The 19,903-nt window shown below is 37.3% G+C and overlaps 2 protein-coding genes across 2 annotated transcripts in view; one reads left to right on the top strand and one right to left on the bottom strand.

Annotated features, from left to right (window-relative positions):
* The window catches only part of LOC101898320 (glutamate [NMDA] receptor subunit 1), a 55,210-nt gene that overhangs the window by 12,145 nt on the left and 23,162 nt on the right, over positions 1 to 19,903 (bottom strand). Inside the window, exons 2-6 of the mRNA XM_059128570.1 lie at positions 7,822 to 8,024; positions 7,413 to 7,538; positions 561 to 785; positions 281 to 483; positions 43 to 208 (exon numbers count right to left, since the gene is read on the bottom strand). Coding sequence (XP_058984553.1) covers positions 43 to 208; positions 281 to 483; positions 561 to 785; positions 7,413 to 7,538; positions 7,822 to 7,989 — 888 coding nt within the window. The 5' untranslated portion in view covers positions 7,990 to 8,024. The remainder of the gene's footprint in view (positions 1 to 42; positions 209 to 280; positions 484 to 560; positions 786 to 7,412; positions 7,539 to 7,821; positions 8,025 to 19,903) is intronic.
* The window catches only part of LOC101897637 (inositol 1,4,5-trisphosphate receptor), a 114,150-nt gene continuing 105,852 nt past the window's right edge, over positions 11,606 to 19,903 (top strand). Inside the window, 2 exon segments of the mRNA XM_059128571.1 lie at positions 11,606 to 11,813; positions 16,380 to 16,698. The gene's annotated coding sequence lies outside the window, so the exon portion shown is untranslated.

Here is a 19,903-nt window from a genome sequence, read left to right as displayed (position 1 = left end):
ATAAATTTTGGAAGTGAAAAAATATGACTACTCCGAACCCACCTTAATATGCGAATGGTCACTGTTAACATGTTCCAGCTGCAGACCCAAGACACCATCAGGGGTATTGGGGGCACTCAAGGCCTGTTCTGTGACAATCCAAACATGCCCCGCTTCGGTCATGTTGTATGTGGCAGCATCACGGAATATGACCTGGGCATCTTCGGTGCTGAAATTTAAATAAAAATTATTTCCTTCCTTAAAATACTTTCCCCTCCCCACTTCCCTCTCTTCCTCTTACCTGGCATACAACAAATACACCCGACTCTGGGCCGTTTTCATTTCAATCAAATGCTCCGCAAAGCTATCCAATTTCGGTTCAAATTCCACAATCATTTCCACGGTGGCCCGAACATCGATGTCATCATAATAGGTCTGGGATGTTGTTTGGAATCTACCCAATATGGCACGGCCATCTGTATCCGAGCTGTGGATTATAATTACCTGAAAAGCACAACAACAACACATGAACTGAAAACATATCCCCCGGGGCCATCGGCTGGCATTTAATGCTCTTTTACCTTGGTATAACCAAAATGATTCAACATCTCCAACCACACATCGGCCTGATGATAGTACGGCGGCACGGTGCGCAGGAAGGACACATGAATATTCTTGTCCGAGAAGGCAGCATCACGGGATGAGATGCCAATGACGGGTATTTGAAAGAAACCACTGGTGTAGCTGACAGCAGCCGGTGACAAGTCACCCGAGGTGGATTCATGTGACACCACAACGGCATAGACCTGCAAAGGAGGAGGAGGAGAGATAGGCAAAAGAACAAGAGTAAGAATAAGTAGGCAGTTGGTAAGTAAGATACACAGCAGCCGAACGGATGGAAAATCGAATCAAAATGCAAATGAAATTACGCCACAGACGTCGTTTGGCTGCCAATTCTTGGAGGAGAAGAAGAAAAGCAACAGCCTTCCAAAGGACGTGGTTCGACGCCACCACCGGCAACGGTATTACAAGATATTTATATTCAATTCAATTACTTGCCATTTTGCCTGGTGCAGAATAAAGTAATACGGAATATGGCCTATTAAAGAGGAGAGGGGGAAATCGAAGAATATATTTAAGCTAAGGGAAATTATTAATATCTCCGGTGGAATGTGGAAAAATATCATTTAATAGTTGTAAAGCAATAAGGATTATTGGTCCTTGGAGAGACCTGAATTGATTTGAGGGAAGACTTCTCATAGAAGAGAAGAAAAATCGTCTTCTCATAGAAGACCAAAAGGTCTTCTCATAGAAGACCAGAAGGTCTTCTTATAGAAGACCAGAAGGTCTTATTATAGAAGACCAGAATTTCTTCCCATAGAAGACCAGAAGGTCTCCTTTGTAGAAGACCAGAAGGTCTTCTCATAGAAGACCAGAAGCAGGTCTTCTCATAGAAGAAGAAAAGATACAGTTTCATAGATAAGAAGGTATTCACCACAACAAAAGCAAAAAAGACCTGAAGGTCTTCTCATAGGAGACCAGAAAGTCTTCCTGTAGAAGACCAGAAGGTCTTCCTGTAGAAGACCAGAAGGTCTTCCTTTAGAAGACCAGAAGGTCTTCTTATAGAAGACCAGAAGGTCTTCCTATAGTAGAAGACCAGAAGGTCTTCTCATAGAAGACCAGAAGGTCTTGTCATAGAAGACCAGAAGGTCTTCTCATAGAAGACCAGAAGGTCTTCTCATAGAAGACCAGAAGAAGGTCCTTTAATAGAAGACCAGAAGCAGGTCTTCTTATAGAAGACCAGAAGAAGGTCTTTTCATAGAAGACCAGAAGGTCTCCTTTGTAGAAGACCAGAAGGTCTTATTACAGAAGACCAGAGGGTCTTCTCATAGAAGACCAGAAGGTCTTCTCGTGGAATACCAGAAGGTCTTTTCATAGAAGACCAGAAGGTCTTCTCCTAGAAGACCAGAAGGTCTTCTCATAGAAGACCAGAAGGTCTTCTCATAGCAGACCAGAATAAGGTTTTTCGTAGAAGACCAGAAGGGTTCTCATAGAAGACCAGAAGGTCTTCTCACAGAAGACCAGAAGGTTTTCTCACAGAAGACAAGAAGGTTTTCTCACAGAAGACCAGAAGGTTTTCTCACAGAAGACCGGAAGGTTTTCTCACAGAAGACCGGAAGGTCTTCTCATAGAAGACCAGAAGCAGGTCTTCTTATAGAAGACCCGAAGGTCTTCTCAATGAAGACCAGAAGCAGGTCATTTTATAGAAGACCAGAAGCAGGTCTTCTCATAGAAGACCAGAAGGTCTTCTCATAGAAGACCGGAAGAACTTCTCATAGAAGACCGGAAGAACTTCTCATAGAATACCAGAAGCAGGTCTTCTTATAGAAGACCAGAAGCAGGTCTTCTCAATGAAGACCAGAAGCAGGTCATTTTACAGAAGACCAGCAGCAGGTCTTCTTATAGAAGACCAGAAGGTCTTCTCATAGAAGACCAGAGGGCCTTCTCATAGAAAACCAGAGGGCCTTCTCATAGAAAACCAGAAGATTTTCTCATAGACCAGAAGGTCTTCTCATAAAAGACCTGGAAGTCTTCTTATAGAAGAAGTTACCTTTGACACGAATTATGGCCTTCAAACGGCCAATGAAACCGTCACACGCTGCCCGAATGTTGCTCTGCGGTATTTTGGCCCATTCCCGGCGAAGCTCTTGCTTGAGGTGATCGACACATTGGTATTTTTGCTTTCCAAAATACTCCAAACACAATAGTCCAACGGATTGGTATCCGGAGATTTTGGTGGCCATTTTGTACTGGAAATGAAGCGAGTAAACTCATTTTGTAACCATTCTTGGGTGGCGCGTGCTGAGTGCGATGGTGCTGAGTCCTGTTGGAATATCCAAGATCTGCGGCCGAAATGTTTGCGTGCCTAAGGCTTTAATACACCCTCCAGAATTTTTTTTCGCAATAATATATAATTTGGCGATCCTCCTAAAGTGAATTTTCCTCTAATAGGTCAGTATAACTCTTTGCTTGTTGTGCTATAAACACTAAGAACACAAGGAGTTTGTAGAGCCCTATATTATAGTAAATACTTAAGTTCGTAACTTTAAAGCATACTTTGAGGCGCACATTTGGTGCTACCTAATTTAAATGCGTGCCTGTATTTGTCAATTGGTTGAAAACTCCAAGAAATATTTCAAGCAAAAATAAAAGCAATTAAAAGCTGATGTTAATAGAGAATTTCAATAGCTCAAATGTCACATATCCCCACTATTTGGCGCATGATAATTTTGTGCAGGATGTTCATGCCGTAAGTAGGGAATACAATTTAATAAAATAAGAATATCTCTAAGAATTAAGAAATTTAATTAATTTAATAATTTTTTTTATAAATGTTATTTCAGCTAACCTGCGCCCTAGTCAATACCCTGTCCTATGAAAAGAGATGTAACTATGTCAAAGCCACAGCACAGTGCTCGGAAGATGTCTTCATTTTCAATTACACGGAATTGTTTTACTGTAACATCGACACCAGCCAAACTCTATTCGTTGTTGGTGGCATAATGGCTCTAATTCTCTGTTGTTCCCTGCTATTTCTTATTTTAGGTTCCACCGCAGATGGTTTGTAAGTTGTGAATTAATAATTTTAATATTTTTTTTGAAAAACTTCTCTCAATTTCAGTTTTTGTCCCGCCTTGAAGGTGCTATCCTCAATTTTGGGTTTAAATGAAAATGTTGCCGGCGTAACGTTGCTGGCCTTTGGCAACTGTGCTCCCGATATGATGACAAGCATTACGGGTTTGGGCGGTGAATCGCGCCGCTTGTATTCCGATATTATGGGTGCCGGGCTGTTTGTGGTTTTTTGTGTGGCCGGAAGTATTGTGGCCTTTGTACCTTTTGTAACACAGCCAACGAATTTTCTGAGGGATTGTTTGTTTTTGTTATTGGCTGTGGTGTTTATCGATTATAGTATGGTCACGGATAAGGCCATAACTGTCATCGAGGGAGTGGGTAAGGAGGATACTATTTATTTTTAATTATTTCTTTTTTAATTTTGCTTCTTGAAGCTATATTGGGCATCTATTTGTGCTACATTGTGGTGGTGTGCCTGGATCAATATCTGGTGGTGCAGAAAGTGAAAGGTAAGCCTGGGAGTGGATCTTCTCCCGGGAAACCAGTCGATTTTTTCCAGAAAACATTAGTTGATGGGGCCCTAGAAGATCAGTTGAACTTCTCTCTCAGAAGAACTTCTCTAGGAGAAGATCAGTTAATCTTCTCCCAGAAAAACATTTCATTTTCTCCCAGAAGATCAGTTGATCTTCTCCTAGAAGATCAGTTGATCTTCTCCTAGAAGATCAGTTGATCTTCTCCCAGAAGATCAGTTGATCTTCTCCTAGAAGATGGGTTGATCATCTCCCAGAAAATCAGTGGATCTTCTTCTAGAAGACCAGTTGATCTTCTCCCAAAAGATCAGTTGATCTTATCCCAGAAAATCAGTTGATCTTCTCCCAGAAGATCAGTTGATCTTCTCCCAGAGGATCAGTTGATCTTCTCCCAAAAGATCAGTTTATCTTCTCCCAGAAGATCAGTGAATCTTCTCCCAGAAGATCAGTGAATCTTCTCCCAGAAGATCAGTGAATCTTCTCCCAGAAGATCAGTTGATAGCTTACCAGACGATCAGTAGATCTTCTCTTAGAAAAATCCCATGTACTTTTCCTAGAGGATCAGTGGATCTTCTCCCAGAATATCAGCGGATCTGCTCCCAGAAGATCAGTTGATCTTCTCCCAAAAGATCGGTTGATCTTCTCCCAAAAGATCGGTTGATCTTCTCCCAGAAGATCGATTGATCTTCTCCCAGAAGATTTGTTGATCTTCTTCCTGAAGATCAGTTGATCTTCTCCCAGAAGATCGGTTGATCATCTCCCAGAAGATCAGTTGATCTTCTTCCAGAAGATCGGTTGATAATCTCCCAGAAAATCAGTGGATCTTCTCATAGAAGATCAGTTGGTCTTCTACTAGAAAATCAGTTGATCTTCTCCTGGAAGATAAGTTGATCTTCTCCCAGAAGATGAATTGATCTTCTCACAGAAGATCAGTTGATCTTCTCCTAGAAGATTAGTTTAATTTCTCCTAGAAGATCAGTTTAATTTCTCTCCCAGAAGATCGGTTGATCATCTCCTAGAAAATCAGTTGATCTTCTCCTAAAAGATAAGTTGATCTTCTCCTAAAAGATAAGTTGATCTTCTCCCAGAAGACCAGTGGATCTTCTCCTAGAATATCAGGGGATCTTCTCCCAGAAGATCAGTTGATCTTCTCCCAGAAAATCAATAGATCTTCTAGAAGTTCAGTTGATCTTCTCAAGGGAGATATCTTATGGTCATTTTTTATCTTCCAATTAAAAGCTGGTCTCTTTTTTATTTCAGCAATGAAGGCCGAATCTAGAAGCCTTTCCAGCGCCTGTAGGTATACCCCACTTTTATTAGCTATGAGAAACCCCATTTGATCTCTACTTCCCTTAAAGCCTCCGAATACTTTTCACGCCTTTCACGTGAGGCCCACTTTGAAATACACTCCCGCAGCTGTAGTCAGCAGTTGGAACGGAACTCTATACCCTATAATGCTGGGCACAGTGCCAATTATTTGCTCATCCAGCAATTTCTAAATTCGCTGAATCCCATTGACCCTCAAGAGTGGTTGGAGGCCAATAGATGGCAGCACATCATGATCTTGTTAAAGGCACCTATTCTCCTAATTTTGAAAGCTCTAATACCCATTGTTGATTTCGAGCTGGAGGATCATGGTTGGTCGAAGTTGCTGAATTGTCTGCAGCTGGTTTCACTGCCCCTTTTCATTGGCTGGGCCATAGAGGGTGGGGAATATAATTTGTATGGGCTGCCTTTATGGACTACGTCGGTAATTGTAACGCTTCCCTTGGCAGTTGCGGCATTTTGCCACAGTCGAACGGATACTACTCCAGAATTTCATAAGGTAGGGGATATTTAAGAGAATTTTTGCATAGATTCTAAGGTCTATTGGGGTTCTTTCAGTATCTTGCCATTTTGGCAGCAATGGGTTCCATTTATGTCACTATGCCTGTGCTGCAGAAACCATTAGCATTTTAAATGTCCTTGGCTTAACCACCCAACGCAGCAATTCCTTTTTGGGCTGCACCCTACTGGCCTGGGGCAATAGCATTGGCGATTTGGTGGCAAATGTGGCCTTGGCTCGCCAGGGCTATCAGAAAATGGGTTTTGCGGCGTGTTTTGGTGGACCAATGTTCAGTAAGTAGTGGAAAATTCAGGTGATCTTCTCATAGAAGGTCAGGACATCTTCTCTTAGAGGATAAGGAGATCTTGTCCCAGAAGATCAGGAGATCTTCCCTCATAGAAGAGAGGTGATCTTCTCAAAGAAGAGATGGCGATCTTCTCAAGGAAGATCAGGTGATCTTTTCAAAGAAGATCAGGTTATCTTTTCATAAAAAAACGGGTGACCTCCTCTTAGAAGTTCAGGTGATCTTCTCATAGAAGATCAGGTCATCTTCTCATAGTACATCAGGTGATCTTCTCATAGAACATCAGGTGATCTTCTCATAGAAGATCAGGTGATATTCTAATAGAAGATCAGGAGATCTTCTAATAGAAGATCAGGTGATCTTCTCATAGAAGATTAGGTGATCTTTTCATAGAAGATTAGGTGATCTTCCCATAGAGGATCAGATGATCTTCTCATAGATGATCAGGTGATCTTCTCATAGAAGATCAGGTGATCTTCTCATAGAAGATCCGGCGATCTTCTCATAGAAGATCCGGCGATCTTCTCATAGGAGATCAGGTGACTTTTTCATAGAAGCTCAGGTAATCTTCTCATAGATGATCAGGTGATATTCTCATAGAAGATCAGGTGATCTTCTCATAGAAGACCAGGTGATCTTCTCATAGAATTTCAGACGATCTTCTCGTAGAATATCTAGCATTCTGACGTTCTCTTTTTCCAGATATCCTGATAGGCATTGGTTTGGGTATGACATATAAGGCTGCCATCTCCAAAGAGCTGCGGACAAATAAAAAGGTATCCAAATATATTTCCTCTCTCTCTCTCTCTCTGGCTCTCTGAACACAACTTAAGTTTCTCTCTCTCTCCCCGTCTCTCTAGAATGATGCCGAGGGAACAATGGGTGGAAATATAACCATATTTTCAATTATCGGTCTAATGCTGCTGATCTTTGCGGCCAGCTCCGCAAATTTCATTTTGCGTCGAAGCCTTGGCATTTTTATGATTTGCATTTATTTGATATTTTTGATTTTCACTTTTCTGGGCGAAATGGAAGCGATCCATCCATTTGGCAGTGATCATCGTATGGATATGAAATTGGAGGAATTGGATTGAGGTGGAAATTGGAAATAAATTGGGGGAGGATTAATCTATGAACTTACCCTCTTGTCGATGAGTTTGTCACAGACATTGAACACCGTCTTGATGGGATTCTTGTCCATGCGTATCGTTTTGCCATAGTAGGTCATGCGGCGACTGGTCTTGTATTTGGAGTTGAAATTAAGTTCCTGGAGGGAAAATTTTTGAAGGGAATTAATAAAAATTTGAAATGGGAGAAGGGAAGGAGGAAAGGACTTTAAAAGTTATTTAATTGGAACACCTAAAGAGTCCTCCATAAGAATGTTATTAGGGTCTTTTTTATCGAAGATCTTTTCCTTTAAATTACAGTCGATTTTGTCAACTTTCAAGAGATCTTCCCTAAGAGGACCTTAATAACATTCTTATGGGTGACTCAGTAGGTCCCCCATTTGAATACCTTTTAAGGTCCTATTCCGATTTTTACTGACTCACCGATATAACATCCACAAAGGTCTTATTGCTGATATAATCGGCCAGCACCCCGCCTACGTTGTAGGTCTCATCACTGGAATCATTGGCTTGAATGACAAGTGGGGCAAGTAGTAACAAAATATATACCGCCCAGGGTATATTCTTCCATAGGTCTTGATGTGGAGCCATGTTTTTTTTCCAGTATCTAATTCAAAACATTTTATCTAAAAAGAAAAAAAAAACAAAACTAGGTTGAATTGTAAGAGCTAACATAACCCTTAAAGACAATTCTTAAAATGTCCTTAAAAATATCCTCTAAAAAAGTAGAAGGTTTTGCACTGCTGGTCTTCGAGATTGTTTTGGGAACTTCGAGGACTGTTAACTTTGAGAATTTTTCCTTAAAATATTTTCATTTGCGGCCTTCAAAGGACCTTGAGAATTTTTCCTTCCACGTTTTTGACTCTGTATGTCCTTAAGAATTTTTCAATTAAAAATCTATGCGTGTCGGTTCTTGAGCATTTTTATTAAAAAATCCGCGTTAGTGGCACTGTGGGCCATTTTAAAGGTTTACTTTTAAAAATCAACGTTTGTAGCTCTGTGAGTCCTTGAGAATCGTTCAATGATTTTAATTCATTGTCCTTAAGAAATTTTTACTTCGCAAATTCACGTTGATGGCGCTGTGGGTTATTTGAAAATTTTCATTAAAAACTCTACATATTTGAGTGGGTAAGTTCTTGAGAATTTTTTATTTAAATATTCACTTTTTTTGGATGGGTAGTTCTTGAGAATTTTTTATTTTAATATCCACTTTTTTGACAATTGTCATTAAAAAGTATCCTCGTTTGGAGGTCCTTAACATTTTTTTTTTCGTTAGAAAATCAAGAATTTGTAATTAAAAATCCACATTTGAAGCTCTGTGGTACCTTGGGATTTTTCTTTAAAAATCTGCGTTTGGGAGACCTTGAGATTTTTTTCTTAAAGAATCCATGTTTGTGGGACCTTGAGAATTTTCCATCTTAAAAACCAGCTTTTGATCCAAATATTTGGCTCTGAGAGTCATTTGATACGACCAAAACGTGCCTCAAAGAAATAACGGGTTTAGACAAAATCCCTTTCGGAATATTGGAAGTCGATCTAGGGGTGTCCGTCCGCCTGTCTGGCTCACTATAACTCTCGAAGGGAGTATATGATATGGCCCAAACTTGGTACATCGTAATATTATTATCAAACTTAGATCGAGTTCGGAGACGGGCAATATCGGTCCACTCCTTCTGGTACCTCCCCCACAAAATGTCAAAACTTTCAAAGAAAATAATTTACTGCACAGAAAGAGAAAGGATATTCCAATTTTGCTTTTACTTTGCGAATCCTAATATTTTCATCAGTGTTAGGTCAGGTGCGAAAATGGACAATATCGGTGCACTCCATCAAGTACCTCCCCCACAAAGGGTCAAATTTTTGAATGATTATAACTCTTATAAAATATGATGTAAGCGTCCGACTGTCTTCAAATTAAACACATTGAAATATTTTTATTAACCCAAGATCTGGTGTGACGATGGAATATATCGGTCCACACCTTCTGGTACCTCCCCCACAAGAGGTAAAAATTGTCAAAAAAAAAGAAAAAAATATTTTCTGCACAGAAAGAGACGCAATAGTCCGATTTTGTTCCAACTTTGCAAATCTTAATATTTGCATCAGTTCTAGGTCAGGTGCGAAAATGGACAATATCGATGCACTCCATCAAGTACCTCCCCCACAATGTTTCAAAATTATGAATAATTATAACTCTTATAAAATGTGATGTAAGACTTCGATTGTCTTCAAATTACACACATTACAATATTTTCATGAACACAATATCTGGTGTGAAGATGGAATATATCGGTCCACTCCTTCTGGTACCTCCCCCACAAAGGGTTAAAATTTTGAATATTCGTGAAGCTCATAATACGCGAAATTAGTATCCGATTCCATTGAGACTTGACAAATCTCAATATTTCTAGCAGCAAAAGATCTGCTATAAAGCTGGAAGAGATCGAACCACTTCTTCCGGTACATCCCCCACAAAGGGTTCAAGATTTTGAATATCCATGAAGCTCATAAAACGCGAAATTAACATTCGATTCCATTCAGATTTGGTACATCTCAATATTTCTATCAGCACAAGATCTGCTATAAAGCTGGAAGAGATCGAACCATTTCTTCTGGTACCTCCCCCACAAAGGGCGAAAGTTTTGTATAACCTAAGCGATTATAAAATCCGAAATAAGCATCCTGTTCTCTTAATATTTCACACATCCCATTATTTCTACTAACACAAGATCAGCTGTGAAGATGGGATATATCGGTCCACTCCTTCTGGTACCTCCCCCACAAAGGGTCAACATTTTGAATATCTATGAAGCTCATAACACGCAAAATTAACATCCGATCCCATTCAGACTTAGTACATCTCAATATTTCTATCAGCACAAGATCTGCTATAAAGCTGGAAAAGATCGAACCATTTCTTCGGATACCTCCCCCACATAGGGTTAAAGATTTTGGAAAACATAACGCGAAATAAGCATCCAACTCTCTTTAAATTTCACACATACGAACATTTTTGCTAATACAAGATCTCTTGTGAAGATGATATATATCTTCGAAACCCTTCTGATACCCCACCCACAAAGGGTCACAATTTTCAATAATTTTATCTGTCATAACTTGAGAAAAAAGTCAGCGATTCTTTACAACTTGATATATCTAAATATTTCTCTCAACCAGAAATCTGAGATGACTATAGGATTTATGATTTTGCATAAAATTGGATATAAATGTTCGATTTTCTTGTATTTTTGCCCTACCATTATATTTATCTGTATTAGATGAGGTTTGAAAATGGAATACTTCGGTCGACTATATCTGGTACCTAACTCACATTTTAACATTTTCTAAAAATTATCACATATCTCATATAAAGTGAATGTAGTGGCACGTCGCAAAATTTGTATCATATTTATTTAGGTCCGATACGAAATAAACGATATTGGCCCATTCCTTCAGAACGTACTCCATAGAGGATCAACAATTTGAATAATCATAACAGAGGTCAAAATATATTTAACACTGGCTGAGGGAATACATCTGTCAGCAAAACCGACCGATACTTTTTAAATTGTTTTTTATCTATTTTCAATTTATATAAATAAATTATTCACATAAAATTAGAAATAAACGTTCAATTTTCCTTTAATTATTACAGATATCTTATAAAGTGAAGAAAGTAGTCGATATAGTCCAATTCTTTTAATATTTTTTACCATAAGTTGGATGTTTCTTGAAAAATATTTGTTAAAACTGCACAATTCAGCTATTTGATAACTCTTTTGATGTTGTTAAAGCATATCCCCCACAAATCCATACATTTAATTTACTTGGTAACCCTATCCTTTTGTTTGTTTACTGTTTTCTTCTTTGGCTACCTTTTTTTCTTGCTCCAAACCTCCCCACGTTTTTCAAAAAGAAATAAAAAAAACTAACAACAAACGATCGATCATCTGTTTTGTGAAAACAATGCATCTCAATCTCCCTCTCTTTTAACACAGAGTCTAGTACTCACACTCATTACCCCACCAAAACAAAAGCCTACTACTCTCATAAACAAACAATTCTCCCACCTTCATTTAACTCTTTTTTGTTTGGGGAGCATCAGTTATGGCTCTCCCCGAATGGTTGGTTGGCCACATGTTTATGTGTATGTACGCGTGAGCGAGTGTGGGGGTTTTGTGGTGGAGCTCTGGCTTAATAAACCAAGTCGTTGCCATAGACTCATTGGTACTCTCCGTTGAACGTCTTAAGCGAACACTTGTTGGATTCTAAAGAACGCAGTCGGCCGTCGGTTTCAGTGTTAAGCCCCACAAAAAAGAAAAGCAAAGCAAAAAATATTGCCCAAGAAAACAAGGCAACAAAAAGAAAGTGGAAATAATTGTTTTACAAATTTCTGGTGTTGAAACAAAATAAAAGTAATTGAAAATCTCCCAAGTGGGGAGTAGTTCTTTAAGAAAATTCGTATAATTTTGTGGGTGAAACATTGGGTAAAAAGAATTTCCAAAAAAATATAGAAAAATACCTTTTGTTTTAAAGCCACATAATTTTAATATTGAGTTTTTTTCTTTTTCAATCGCCTGGTCGGTTTCGTCGTGTCGGGTCTTAATACGTAGCAACAGTTTTTTTTTCTTTCCTCAGTCGTAGTCGTCGTCGTGTGTTTGCCTACCTTTTGTTGTTGCCGTTCGTGTTCTTGTGTTACCGACAGCACTAAACGTTGTCGTCGTCGCCGACGTTGTGGATATTGTTGTTTTTGTCTTTTTTCTGGCCCCATCGTCCGTGTAAGTTCAAGACAAAAAGCTGTGATCGGTTGTGACGGTGCCCGTTTTGATCGTGCCTTTTTCTAGAAGAAGTGGGTGAGGGAGAGATAGAGAGGGTGTGGATCACTCTGCCGTTTGGCTGAGTCTTACTCAGTCACAGGTTTCTTGTGTTGTTGTTTTTGTTACTACGTTTATTTTTGGGGCCGTGTTTGTTTTCAAGAGTGTACTCAGAGACAGAGAGAGAATGAATATGTGTGGCGCTGAGTGTGTGCGTCTCGGGTTTTGTGTAGTTATGACAGTGTTTTTGGTTTTGTTGTTGTTTTTGCCGCCTGTATGTAGATATTTTTTTTTCGTGTGGTGCTGCAGCCACGGCGGCTCAGATGCCTGCCTGCCTGACTTTTTGTGAATTGTATTGGGGGGTTTTGAGTGGACTGTTGTCATTGTTGTTATCTTTGTTATTGTTGTAACTATTTATTTGTGACAGGCTTGAGGTTTAATTTTGCATTCACTGCCGTAAAAAGCGGCGCTTGGAACAAAACAAAAACGAAAAAAAATATTGTAAAGGATTGCAAAGAGGGGTGGAGAATGTAACGCAAAATACAAATTGCAGTGAGGAAAATAAAAATAATAAAGCGATAAATTGTGGAGCATCATTAAATTCAAAATAAAACACCGGCATTACTAATGCATGCATTTTGAAAATGCATAACCAAACAAAACATTGCGTGTTATTTTTTGGCTGGACAAATCTATATGAATAAAAGAGCATTGAAAAAACTGACTGACCGACTGATAGATAAATAACGCGCAGACGAAACGACTGAAGCTGGAATTTTGCACTAGGGTGAGACAAGGCTGTGTCTTTGGAAATTCGTACTAAAAGGGTACGAAAGGTGCTAAATAATGTAATACTTCCTATTGGACAAGCATAATGAGCTAGTAATTTGAAATTAGAGTTATTTTTAGAGGCGCCAAAAGGTTTTTGGAAATTTTAACTTGAGGTTCTGAAAAATTTAAAAATGGTACTTAACTTTAAAAATGGTTCAATTTGGTATTATGGGAACGGTTAGAGCTTAAAACTTGAAATTTGGTACGAAATTTAAGGTTGGAAAGTTTAGTTTTAGTTTTATAAAGCTGGAATTTGGAAATTTTGTATTGGGGACCCTGTTGGTGGTAGGCTTGTGTGATAAAGAGGTTATTTTGGATGTGTGTACCACAAGTGCATAAGAAGTACTAAATAGTACTATATTTGGTCCAATTTGGTTTTGGATAAGCAAATAGTGCTAGAAATCTGAAATTTGGTGTAGCCTGGACATTTGGATGAGGTTCCGGAAATGTGTACTATAATTGTAAAAAAAGTACTAATGGGACCATATTGGGTATTGGGCGAAGGGATAAAGATAAAATCCTGAAATTTGATATTAAGATTACTGATAGTTACTGATGATAGTTTGAGATTTGGCGGTGGTTTGGAAATGCGTTCCATATTTGTACGAAAAAGTACTAAATAGTACTAAATTTGGTATTGGCATTTTTATAGGAAATTTCGGCATTCTTATAGGAAATGTTGTCGAAATTGCATTTTTATGGGAAATTTCGTCGAAATTGTATCTTTTAGGAAAACTTCGTCGAAATTGCATTTTCATGGGAAAGTTCGTCGAAAATGCATTCTTCGTCAAAATTGAATTTCCATAGATAATTTTGACGAAATTGAATATCCATAGGAAATTTCGTCGAAATTGAATTCCCTTAAATAAAATTCGTCGAAATTGAATGCCTATGGAAACTTTCGACGAAATTGAATTCCTATGGGAAATTTCGTCGAAATTGAGTTCTCATGGGAAATTTTGACAAAATTGAATTCCCATAGGAGATTCCGTCGAAATCGAATTTATTTAGGAAATCTTGTCGAAATTGAATTCGTTTAGGAAATTACGTCGAAATCGACATCTTATAGAAAATATCATCAAAATTAAATTCCTTATAGGAAATTTCGTCGAAATTGCATTCCAATAGGAAATTTGGTCGAAAGTTCGTCGAAAATGCATTCTTACGGGAAATTTCGTCGAAATTGCTTCTTTTGGGGAAATTATGTCGAAAAGGAATTCCCATAGGAAATTTCAACGAAATCAAATTCCTATAGGAAATTTCGTCGAAATTGAGTTCTCATGGGAAATTTTGACAAAATTGTATTCCCATAAGAAATTTCGACGAAATCTAATTCCTATAGGAGATTCCGTCGAAATTGAATTCCTTTAGGAAATCTTGTCGAAATTGAATTCGTTTCTTTCGTCGAAATTGACATCTTATAGAAAATATCATCAAAATTAAATTCCTTATAGGAAATTTCGTCGAAATTGCATTCCAATAGGAAATTTGTTCAAAATTAATTGCCTATAGGAAATTTCGTCGAAATTGAGTTCCTATAGAAAATTTTGTCGAAATTGAATTCCTTTAATTATGTCGAAGTTGAGTTCTTATAGAAAATTTCGTCGAAATTGCACTCTTATAAGAAATGTCGACGAAATTGCATTCCTATAGGAAATTTCGTCGAAATTGAATTCCTATAGGAAATTTCGTCGAAATTGAATTCCTATAGGAAATGTCGTCGAAATTGAATTTTTATAGGAAATTTCTTCGAAATTGAATTCCTGTAGGAATTTTCGTCGAAATTGAATTCCTGTAGGAAATTTCGTCGAAATTGAATTCCTGTAGGAAATTTCGTCGAAATTGAATTCCGGTAGGAAATTTCGTCGAAATTGAATTCCTGTAGGAAATTTCGTCGAAATTGAATTCCCTTAAAAAAAAAAAATTCGTCGAAATTTAATGCCTATGGAAACTTTCAACGAAATTGAATTCCTATGGGAAATTTTGACAAAATTGAATTCCCATAGGAGATTCCGTCGAAATCGAATTCCTTTAGGAAATCTGGTCGAAATTGAATTCGTTTAGAAAATTACGCCGAAATCGACATCTTATAAAAAATTCCTTATAGGAAATTTTGTCGAATGAATTCTCATAGGAAATTTCGTCAAAATTAATTGCCCATAGGAAATATCGTCGAAATTGCATCTTTTGGGGAATTTATGTCGAAATTGAATTCTTATCGGAAATGTAGACAAAATTGAATTCCTTTAGGAAATTTCGACGACATTGAATTGAATAGGAAATTTCGCCAAAATTGCATTTTTAGGGAAATTTCGTCGGAATTGCATCTTTTAAAGAAATTTCGTCCAAATTGAATTCACATCGCAAATGTAGACAAAATTGAATTGCTATAGGAAATTTCGTCGAAATTGAATTCCCATAGGAAATTTCGTCGAAATTGTGTTCCCATAGGAAATTTCGTCGAAATTGAATTCGTTTAGGACATTTCGACGAAATTGAATTACCATAGGAAATTTCGCCGAAACTGAATTGTTAATGGGAATTTCGTCAAAATTAAATTCCCATAGGAAATTTCGTCGAATTGTATTACCATAGGAATTTTTGCCGAATAACATTTCTTTAGGAAATTTTGGCGAAATTAAATTCCCATGGAAATTTCGACGAAATTGAATTCCCAAATGAAATTTCGTCGAAATTGAATTCCCATAGGAAGTTTCGTCGAACTTGAACTCCCATAGGAAATTTCGTCGAAATTGAATTCCCATAGGAAATTTCGTCGAAATTGAATTTCCATAGGAAATTTGGTACAAATTGAATTCATACAGAAAATTTCGTCGAAATTGAATTTCCATGGGAAATTTCGTCAAAATTGACTGCCTATAGAAAATTTCGTCGAAATTGAATGTCTATAGGAAATTTTGTCGAAATTGAGTTCTTTTAGGAATTTTCGTCGAAATTAACTTCTTGTAGGAAATTTCGTCGAAATTGACTTCTTTAAGGAAAATTCGTCGAAATTGAATTCTTTTAGGAAATTTCGTTGAAATTAATTTTGTTAGGAAATTTCGTCGAAATTGACTTCTTTTAGGAAATTTCGTCAAAATTGATTTCTGTTAGGAAATTTCGTCAAAATTGACTTCTCATAGCATATTTCGTCGAAATCGATTCCTATAGGAAATTTCGATTCCTATATGAAATTTCTTCGAAATTAAATTATTTTTTTTCCATTTCCACCCACTGTGCCACAACAAAAATTTGTCAACTTAAGACACGCTAAAACATCCACAAAATGGATAATATCTAAATAAAAAATAATAATATCTTTAAATGTATCTTCAGAATATTGTGTGAGTGATACAAAAAAAAAAAAAAAAAAAGCAACAACAAAAAGAGCAACAACATCAATAAATAAATAAAAAAATAAATTATAATAAGCAAAAGTGAAAATTGTTAATAAAACAAAAGTAAAGTGTTAAACAAATAAATAAATCATTAGTAAAGTCAAGTCGAGCACCCCACCCCTGGATCTTATCATTTTTAACGAAGCGGTTTCAACGGAACTGTGTTTGCCGCCAAATTTACAAAGAGCAACCGAGCGAGTCGTAAATCTTGGGAGAGCGTTGTTGGCGGAATTTTCCTGTTTGTACAACTATTAAAGGTAAGTTGAGGGGAATTTAATGCACACCTTCAATAACCAACCCTACGAAATTGAGATATTTGAGAAATTCCACTGAATTGTGGCGCCCCCTTCCCCATTCATCAATAAAATCAATGTTTTCCCATTAATTGTGCCCATAAAAAATACCATTCCAATACCATACCATGATCTATTTTTTTTCCATCTACCAATTACCTATAAATAAAAACCAAGAAAAAGAAAACAATCTTAAATAAGTTATTTCTGTTTTTCATGATCGCATTTGCTTTGAAAAAAATATATATCCATCATTGTCAATCATCATCCAGCAATTAATCTGGTTACTGCCTCGCCTGACCATTTTTCTGTCTGCCGCCAGTTCAAAAGTTCAATGGATATTATGAACCAATCGATTTCAATTGATTTGATGACTTGCATTGTGGGGCGGCAAATCTCCAAACCATTTAGAATCTGATATTCGATTCAATCAATTGTCAACTCTCCCTGATCTCGTGATCTTATTCTTCCCCTCTCTCAGTCTCTCTTTCTCTGTTAGTCCATTCATTTAACGGTGAACGGGTATTAAATATCATTTAATTGATATTTATTCCACACGAGGGAGGGTTTTTTTCTCGGAGAAACAAAATATACAGTGAAGAGCAAAAGTGTGGGGCAGCGATGTCTGCAGAAATGTATTTCATAAACATTTTGGTGGGAGGAGGAATGTCAATAATTAAAAATTGATTTCTCATGTAAAAAATATACGAAAAATTACAGAAAAGTAATGAAGGGGTCTCGCGTGCCATTGCTCCGCCGGCGTACGTCCCTAGTTGAGAGGATCTCTGAGATTGTACCAAAATCACTCGGGATTTTCTGTTTCTCACTGATTTTCTGACCTGACCACGAAAAACGGCCTAACCAAAAACCATGAGATTTGGTATGAAGTTCATTGATTTACTTGAGGGGTGAGATAAGACTTCATTTTTCCCCAAATCGTATCTAAAGAGTAAAAAAAGCACACAAATGTAAAAAAACAGTAAAGAAAGTCTTAAAATCGGGCGGGACCGACTATATGATACCCTACACCACTTTGCATATTTCGTAGAGCTCTCGTAACGAAAGAATTTATTTCAAGTAGATCATACCACCTTTAAACATTTGGCTTTAGAGAAGTTATAGTTTGTTATAGAGTGCATGACATACTTGGAGGAGGATTATATTAAAAAATATGTATATATCGGAGCCGAGTTGCACAAAATGGAAAGGTACGTCCGGAAGTTCACTCCATTTGGACTGATATTAGACATTATTTGTACAATAAACCCGAAATAGGTTGAAGTTATATATGGGAGCTATATCCACATCTTAGCTCGATAAATTTTGGCAAAGATATTTTCGAGCTTTATAAGATATCTGGTAACAAATATTATAGTTGTCGAATGCATATTACGAATGTGAGAAACTTAAACACCAAATCGGATAAAACATATATTTCGGAGCTATAGCTACATCTAAACCGATTTTCCCGAATTCGATGTACTTGCTTCTTGACTGAATTCGGTCGGATGTACAAAAATTCAGGACTTTTTACCAGATATTAGCCATTTGGTGCACAACTAACCCGAAATCGGTTGACGATATATCTGGGACCTATATCCAAATCTGAACCTATGTTAATAAAATTTTGCAGAGGTATTTCCGAGCTCTATAAGATATTTGGTACCAAAGCTCATTGTTGTCGAATGCATATTACGAATGTGAGGGACTTAAACACCAAATCGGATGAAACATATATATGGGAGCTATAGCTATATCTAAACCGATCTTCTCCAAATTTGATGTACCTGCTTCTAGACTGAATTCGGTCGGATGGACTGATATTGGCCATTTGGTGCACGATTAACCTGAAATTGGTTGAGGATATATTTGCGAGCCATATCCAAATCTGAACCGATCTTGATAAAAGTTTGCAGAGGTATTTCCGAGCTCTGTAAGATATCTGGTACCAAATATCATTGTTATCGAATGCATATTACGAATGTGAAGGACTTAAACACCAAATCGGATGAAACATATATATGAGCTAAAACGATTTTCTTCGAATTTAATGTACTTGCTTCTAGACTGAATTCGGTCGAATGTCCAAAAATTCAGGATTTTTTGACAGATATTAGCCATTTGGTGCACAACTAACCCGAAATCGGTTGAAGATATATCTGGGACCTATACCCAAATCTGAACCTATCTTAATAAAATTTTGCAGAGGTATTTCCGAGCTCTATAAGATATCTGCTACCAAATATCATTGTTGTCGAAGGTATATAACGAATTTGAGGGACTTAAACACCAAATCGGATGAAACATATATATGAGCTAAACCGATTTTCTTCGAATTCAATGTACTTACTTCTAAACTGAATTCGGTCGGATGTACCGAGATTCAGGACTTTTGGACTGATTGGCATTTGGTGCACAATTTACCCGAAATCAGTTGAGGATATATTTGGGAGCCATGTCCAAATCTGAACTAATCTTGACAAAATTCAGAGCTATATCTGATATCTGGTACCAAAGATCATTGTTGTGGAATGCATATTACGCTTGTGAGGGGCTTTAAATCCCAAATCGGATAAAACATATATATGGGAGCTATAGCTATATCTGAACCGATTTACACCAAGTCTGAAGTACTGATTTCTAGGATGAATTCAGTAATAATTGCCAAAATTCAGTTTATTTGGGCCGATATTAGCCATTTGGTTCTAAATAAACCTAATATCGGATAAAGATATATTTGGGAGCTATATCCTAATCTGATCCGATCTCGATAAAATTTGACAAAGGTATTTTCGAGCATTATCTGATGTCCGGTATCAAATATCATTCTTTTGAAGTGCATATTACACATGTGGGATGTACCAAAATACAGGTCATTTGGACTTATATTAGCCATTTGGTAAATTTTGAAAATCGAAGATATATGGAAGCTATATCTAAATCTGATCCGATTATCATCAATTTCAATAGGGTTCGTCTTTGGGCCAAACAAATATTGTTTGCAAAATTTCATCTCAATCGGATAATAAATGCGACCTGCATTTTGTTCACAAGAATACATGGTCAGACGGACTGACATACATAAATCGACTCAGAATGGGATTCTGTGCAGATCATAAAAAGGAACTATGGGTCTATCTCGCTTCCTTTTTCATGTTACAAACAAATG

This window comes from Musca domestica, unplaced genomic scaffold (assembly GCF_030504385.1).
Source record: "Musca domestica strain aabys unplaced genomic scaffold, Musca_domestica.polishedcontigs.V.1.1 55, whole genome shotgun sequence".
Taxonomy (NCBI): Eukaryota; Metazoa; Arthropoda; class Insecta; order Diptera; family Muscidae; genus Musca; species Musca domestica.
The sequence above is the reverse complement of the archived record's forward strand: the minus strand, read 5'-3'. Positions and strand labels throughout refer to the sequence as shown.